Consider the following 6,499-nt stretch of genomic DNA (forward strand, 5'->3'; position numbering starts at 1 on the left):
AAGCTGTCTGGCTGTCCCACGTGGGGACTCTCTGGCGTGGGGACTGTCTGGCGTGGAAGCTGTCCGGCTCTCTGACGTGGGGGCTCTCTGGCCTGAGGACTGTTTGGCATGGAAGCTGTCCGGCTGTCCGACATGGGGACTCTCTGGCGTGGGGACTGTTTGGCGTGGAAGCTGTCTGGCTGTCCCATGTGGGGACTCTCTGGCGTGGGGACTGTTTGGCGTGGAAGCTGTCTGGCTGTCCCACGTGGGGACTCTGTTGCGTGGGGGCTATCTGGCGTGTTTATTGCACTTGTCTCTGAGGATTTCTTCCATGAGCATCATTCCCCACTTTCACTGTTGTGGTCCAAGCACATCTGTCTCACCTACCTTGGAAATGACAGTTTTCCCTCCAAGGATAGTTTCCTTTGTCATCCGACAGAATCGCTGCCGGGTTAGAGAGGCTGGGCATGGTGGGCACCTCTCACTCATGGGTGTACTGGCCGGCACTCGGACCCTGTCTTGCTGCACAGAGAGCTCACCTGCGAGGGCACCCGGTGTGGATCCTGTGACTCCCACATATTCCAGGTGGAGCAAGGACCTTGCTTGCCCCGTCTCCTGGCCGGCGGGTGGAAGGGCAGGAATGGGCCGTCGGGGCCCAGGCTGGACTCTCAGTGCTCGCCTCAGGCCCCCCGCTGCTGTAGCCTTGAGGGAGTGTCTCAAGTCTCCCAACCAGTGGTTTCTCCATTTGAAAATAATGACCCACGTCTTGGAGTTGTACTGGTGAGGTGGACCTAACAGGGAAAAGCTGGGGTAAAATAATTTATGCAGAGGGTTATTTTGGCCGCGCTTGAGGCCTGCAGCCCGGGAGCCTGGATTCAGGCTGCCCTGAATGGACACTGATGAGCAGCGCCTCCAGCACCTCCAGGGAGATTTTTTAAAGTGCGAAGTGGGTCAGGGAGGCTGACAGAAAGCTGTTTGTTGGGAATTCCCATTGGTTTATGGAAATAGCATTGGTTAGTGATTGCTGTGCATTGTTAAGCTACAAGATGTGTTGCAGTGTCTGGCACGGCATCATCAGGTTCATTCCCAGCCACTGGAGGCTGTGATGAGTGGACACATGGCTCCCCGGCACCAGGGAGCAGGGTGTGGCCGCAGCTCACCTGCACATCTCCTGGGGCCACAGCAGGCTGTGTTGAGTGGACACGTGGCTCCCTGGCACTAAGGAGCAGGGTGTGGCTGTGGCTCACCCATATGCCTCCTGGGGCCACAGCAGGCTGTGATGAGTGAACATGCAGCTTTCCAGGACTAGGGAGCAGGGTGTGGCTGCGGCTCACCTGCACGTCTCCCGGGGCCACAGCACATCGTGCTGAATGAGCACGCACTCCCCGGGAGCAGGGAGCAGGGAGCAGGGGGCAGGGGGCAGGGGGCAGGGGGCAGGGTATGGCTGCGGCTCACCTGCACGTGTCCCGGGGCCTGGTGATGTGAAAGGGCTCCCGTTCCTCAGACAGAAGTTCTGCTCTTTGCTCAGCAGTTGTGTTAACAGAGGAGACAGTCGCAGCCACTGCCTGAGCGGAGCCCAGTGCACGTTGAGCTATTTGCGCACGTTGTTGGTGAAATAACATGAGACCTAGGAACTGAGGCTGTGAGGCGCAGAACCATGAGGCTAGGTGCTGAGGATGGGGCCGGGGGTGGTGGCACATGGCAGGCACCTGAGCAAGTCCTGGGGATGGAGGGGGAGAGCAGGTTCAGGGCTTGGGACACAGGAGGTGCCACATCGGGGGTTGGGGGGCAGGGTCCCACTGCCACCCTCATTGGAAAGCAGTGTCCGTTTGCTTCTGAGAGTGCCAGAGCCAGAAGAGAATTTGCTGGCCTGGTGGCATCCTGGGTGTGTTGCCAGCAGAGCCCAGAGCTCTTGGCACCCTGCCATCCCCCAGTGTTCCCCTCATTGAAGAGCATGTGAGGTCAGTAATCACCCTGGGTGGCGGCCCGCCTGGCCTCAGAGGAGCTGGCCTGTGGGTGGCACTCATGGGCCACGGCCGCTGTGGCCCCATATGCTTTTCCTGACGTGGCGAGGCCCTGGTGCCTGGTGCCCTAGCCGAGGCAGCTGGAGAGTTCCTCGAACACAGTGCATTTCCCTGGCATTGTTCTGGCAGGAGCCAGGCCCATGTTTTGTGGTCTTAACAGGAGTCACCAGGAACTGGCCCTCCTGGGACTCAGCTGGCACCCAGCTTACACTCAAGCTCATGTCCTCAAAGCAGGGAGGGAAACACGAAGTGAAGACAAGAATCACAGCGGCAGGCAGGCTGTGACTCAGCCTCGCCCAGAGGGTTAGCCGCATTTTTACCAAAAGGAGTCGGGAGGGCGGTCACCGCTGCGCCTGATCCCAGCTGAGTCTGGGGGAAACACATTTGGTTTATGTATTGACTTCTCCACTTAGCACATGGCAGAAAGTTCAGCAAGGAATTGAAGCCAGTGTCAGGTTGGGAGGGTCTGACCAGCGAATCAAGTTGCAAAATAAACTTCTGGCTGTCGTTCAAGGTGAAGTCACTCCAACGCTGTGCAGTCTCTTCTGTTTTGCTCTTGAGTGCTGTTTCAAGGGAGATCTACAAGTATTCACGACTGGTAGGTGGTAAGTCTTCTAATTACAGCTAGTAATGGCGTTGAGCTCTTCCTTTTTATGGGGTTCTCTGTCAACAGCCCTGCACCTGTTGAGTGCGTGTTTATCTACCTGAACTGTGACAAGCAGTGTCTCTCCTTCTTGCAGGAGCGCCTTCCCTTAACAGAGCTGAGAAGGGCGTCCGAGCTGCAGCATGGACCAGCGAGAGCCCCTGCCTCCCGCCCCTGCAGGTAACTGCACCCGGCAGGAGGCCCTGTGCTTCAGGGCTCGCTGCTGCTGTCATCAGGGACGGGGTGCTTTTGGAACCGCTGAATTGCTGGTCACTGGGGGATGGGGTGGAGTGAGAGCTCAGGAGAAAGAGAAGGCTCCCATGTGAGCCTGGGTGCCCCTACCCCTGCCTTCCCACGGGGGCATCGGGGTGAACCTCTTGGGTTCCTCACAGGTGCTGCTGTTTTGCTCGAGGGGACTTGTCATCAGCATCTGACATTCCCTTAAGATTCACCTTAGCTGGATGCAGTGGGAAGTGGAGTGGAAGGGTTGTTAGAGGCCAGAGCCCTTCCAGAGTGAGAGGCCGCGTTCAGGCCTAAAGCACAGCTCGCCTGTGGCTGGTGCTCCCAGGTTCCCAGGAAAACGGCTCAGGCAGTCTCCTTTTCTGCTTCCCTCCTCTGAGCGGCTGCTCAGGGTAAGCACGGCCTCTTTATCCATATGCTCCATAAGGGAGGGGCTGTGATTAAAGATTTCTCTTCATTGTCACCTCACCTTTAAATTGTACAAAAAGACCATGCCACGGCAGCTGGCTCACGCTCCAGCCAGCAGGGAAGGTGGACCCTGACTCACGTTTCCACAGCAGGTCGTCTGCAGGGCGCGGAGACCTGGCCTGTGTCCTCCCAGGCCTGCTGGACCACACGGTGCCCACGGGCCTGGTGTCCTTTGCAGATACGGGAGGGTGATGAAGCCGCAGGTGTGGGTCTGGGGAGATACCGGTGTTTGACCGTCTGTGCTCTGCCCACTACCTGGACATTCTGGACCCTCAGAGGTTGTAGTGGGATCAGAAAAGAGGCAGCCTGGGGGTCAGGCTGTTCATAAGCAAAGGAGTCACCAGCACCTTATAGATGACAGAGATGGGAGAATCCAGGGGTGAGCAGTGGGTACCCCAGAAACAGCCAGTGATGCTGCATAGGCCAGAAGGGATCCCTGCTCTGTTGCTGGAGGTCTGTGGTGGGGAGCCAGGCCTGGGAGTCTATCTCTTGGAGTTCTCCGAAGCCGTGAGACCAGTGGGTACAAGACCTGGTACTGGGAACCTGGGACCATGGCCCACTGCTCCTCTTTGGGGGGTGACGTCGGCCAGTCCCCTCGCCTCTTTGTAGCCATGGTGCGTATTCTCGCCATAGGTTCACTCACATGTGGATTGCTGGCATTCAGGCTCTGCTGGACCAGCTTTTTAAATTGAAAATGAGGCTGGGCATGGTAGCTCACACCTGTAATGCCAGCACTTTGGGAGATTGAGCTGGGTGAATCGCTTGAGCCCAGGAGTTTGAGACCAGCCTGGGCAACATAGTTAGACCCCATCTCTGCAAAAGCAATAATATGATAGTAATAATTAGTTGGGCATGATGGTGCACGCCTGTAGTCCAGCTTCTCGTGAGGCTGAGGTAGGAGGATCAATTGAGCAGGGGAAGTTGAGGCTGCAGTGAGCCGAGATCATGCCACTGAACTCCAGCCTGGGTGATAGGAGTGAGATCCTGTCTTAAAAAAAAGAAAAGGTAGAAAATGAGGCAGAGAGCAAAATCTTTTACTGCTTTGATTCCTATCAAATGAGAGGATGCCCCAACAAAGCAGGGGCAGTGGGCATCTTCCTGTGGCCTCGCTCTCTGCGGGACCCTTCGGGTGGCCAGCCCTCCAGAGGCCCCCTCCTGCCCCCTCGCTTTCTTTTTGGCATTTCATGGAAATGAGAGGTTGTCTTGGATAGTTTTCTTTTTTAAGGGGCGGGGGCCCCAGACCCGTGTGCTTTTCTGTTGCCTCCGCTCCTTCCCACACGCATGTAAGACGGGAAAACGTGACTATGGTGCCTTGACGTGCTCGGGAGCAGGTACAGTTGCTGGGGAAAGTGAAGAATAAAAGCAAGGCAGGGAGCCCTCTCCGCAGGTACGTGTCTGGGAATGGAGGACGTAGGGCCCATTCACAATCCATGGCAGATGGATGCTGCCTTTCACCCTGATTTGCCCACTGTTTCAAAGAAGGTGGAAACACCGTTTTCTTGTTAAGGGTATCCCTGGCACTTGCTGACAGCATCATCAGTGCTGGCTGGTGCCTGACATCCTGAGGAGCTCTGCCCAGCGGTGCTGCCCCCTGGTTTGGATGAAATGCCCATCCGCCCACGGTCTTCACCACCAGAACTGGCTTGTGGAAGGTTCCTGGCCCCAGAGAACTCCACCTTGGTAGTTGTGCTAATTAGAGGCACAGCATCTGATGGAGGCAGTACTGGGGAGCCCAGGGTTCCCAGCAGCTGGTGCGGCTCCCTGCAGCAGGTCACACCTCCCCTGGGACTGCGGATGTCTTCACGGCCCCTCGCTCTGCCCAGATTTCGACCTGGGGGAGAGTGTGCAGGCCCACACCCTCTGGGTGCAGCTGGACTGACCAGGCCATCCTTGGGCCAAGGCCCTCTGGATCCAGTCTCAGGGCTGGTCACTAACTCCAGGCTGTAGGTACGTGGAGATTGCCACAGTTTACCACTGTTAACTGTTCACCCGGGTGGGGAGTGTCCTCGGGAGACCCTGGCAGGACCCGGGAGCCTAGCAGGTGCGGAGGAGCCGCCCAGCCCTCTGTCAGCTTGGAAGTGAGGCTCCCTGCCTTTGCTGACAGGCCCACATGACCTTGGACTTTGATACAGAAAGCCACGATTTAAGGACATGCTCTGGCTCAAACACTGTGAGAATAGTACTAATGTGAGTTTCTAGCCTTTAACTTTTATGGCAAATAGACAGAGGATAATGGCCTGCTGTCTTTTCTGAGGATTCAGTGATACTTTAATTATAATTTCCCCCATTATTAAGTAAACTCTCTGCTTAAAAATGCCCTTGAAGATCCAGATATGGCCGGAAATTACCTGCGACCTCACGTCTTGCCTGCGCTCTGATGCAGTTGGCACTGGTACTTTAGATCATCATGTTTCTGTTTTCTCCCCATATTTCTTTTCTGCATACTTGTAGTCACTGAATATAGATTTTTAACTTTTTTTTTTTTGAGATGGAGTCTTGCTGTGTTGCCCACACTGGAGTAAAGCGGTACCATCTCAGTCTGAGAGGCAGTTTGTGCACTAGGAAGGATTTCAGGCTCTGCTGCCCAGCGACTAGGGTTCAAATGTTGACTCTGAGGTGTGTGAGCTGATGACAGAAACAGCCTTCAATTTCCATCATTCCTGGAAAAAACAGAACCCCTCTCATACATTTGGTGAGGATTTGACAAGTTAGCATCTATAAAATACTTAGACCTGGCAGGTAAGCACTTAGCAAATCCATTCAGAAGACGATCTGGGATTTTTCAGAATGCAAAACAAGTCACACTGCCAACCAGAGCCTTTCTCTAATTAGCAGCAAAATTCCAATGCAAATTATGTTGGGGAGAAAGAAATCAGTACAATTGCCATGTTAATGTTGCTTCCCAAAAAATCACTTACCGCATGCCTGGTATCTTCCATAATGAGCTCAGACAGAAGCCAGGACCCACACTGACATCGTTTCTGGGTGCAGCACTGTTTCTGGGGGATGGCACTGTTTCTGGGGCATGGCACTGTTTCTGGGGGATGGCACTGTTTCTGGGGCATGGCACTGTTTCTGGGGGATGGCACTGTTTCTGTGTGCAGCACTGTTTCTGGGTGCAGCACTGTTTCTGGGGGATGGCACT

The 6,499-nt window shown here is 55.3% G+C and overlaps 1 protein-coding gene across 10 annotated transcripts in view; it reads left to right on the top strand.

The window, feature by feature from the left end:
• Window positions 1-6,499, top strand: part of ARHGEF10 (Rho guanine nucleotide exchange factor 10) — a 120,104-nt gene that overhangs the window by 15,085 nt on the left and 98,520 nt on the right. For all 10 annotated transcript variants that reach the window (XM_032260290.1, XM_032260291.1, XM_032260296.1 and 7 more), the window contains exon 2: window positions 2,744-2,826. In XM_032260290.1, the coding sequence (XP_032116181.1) occupies window positions 2,790-2,826 (37 nt within the window). In that variant the 5' untranslated portion in view covers window positions 2,744-2,789. The remainder of the gene's footprint in view (window positions 1-2,743; window positions 2,827-6,499) is intronic.

This window comes from Sapajus apella, unplaced genomic scaffold (assembly GCF_009761245.1).
Source record: "Sapajus apella isolate SASKATOON/1434 unplaced genomic scaffold, GSC_monkey_1.0 scaffold116, whole genome shotgun sequence".
In the NCBI taxonomy this organism is placed as follows: domain Eukaryota; kingdom Metazoa; phylum Chordata; class Mammalia; order Primates; family Cebidae; genus Sapajus; species Sapajus apella.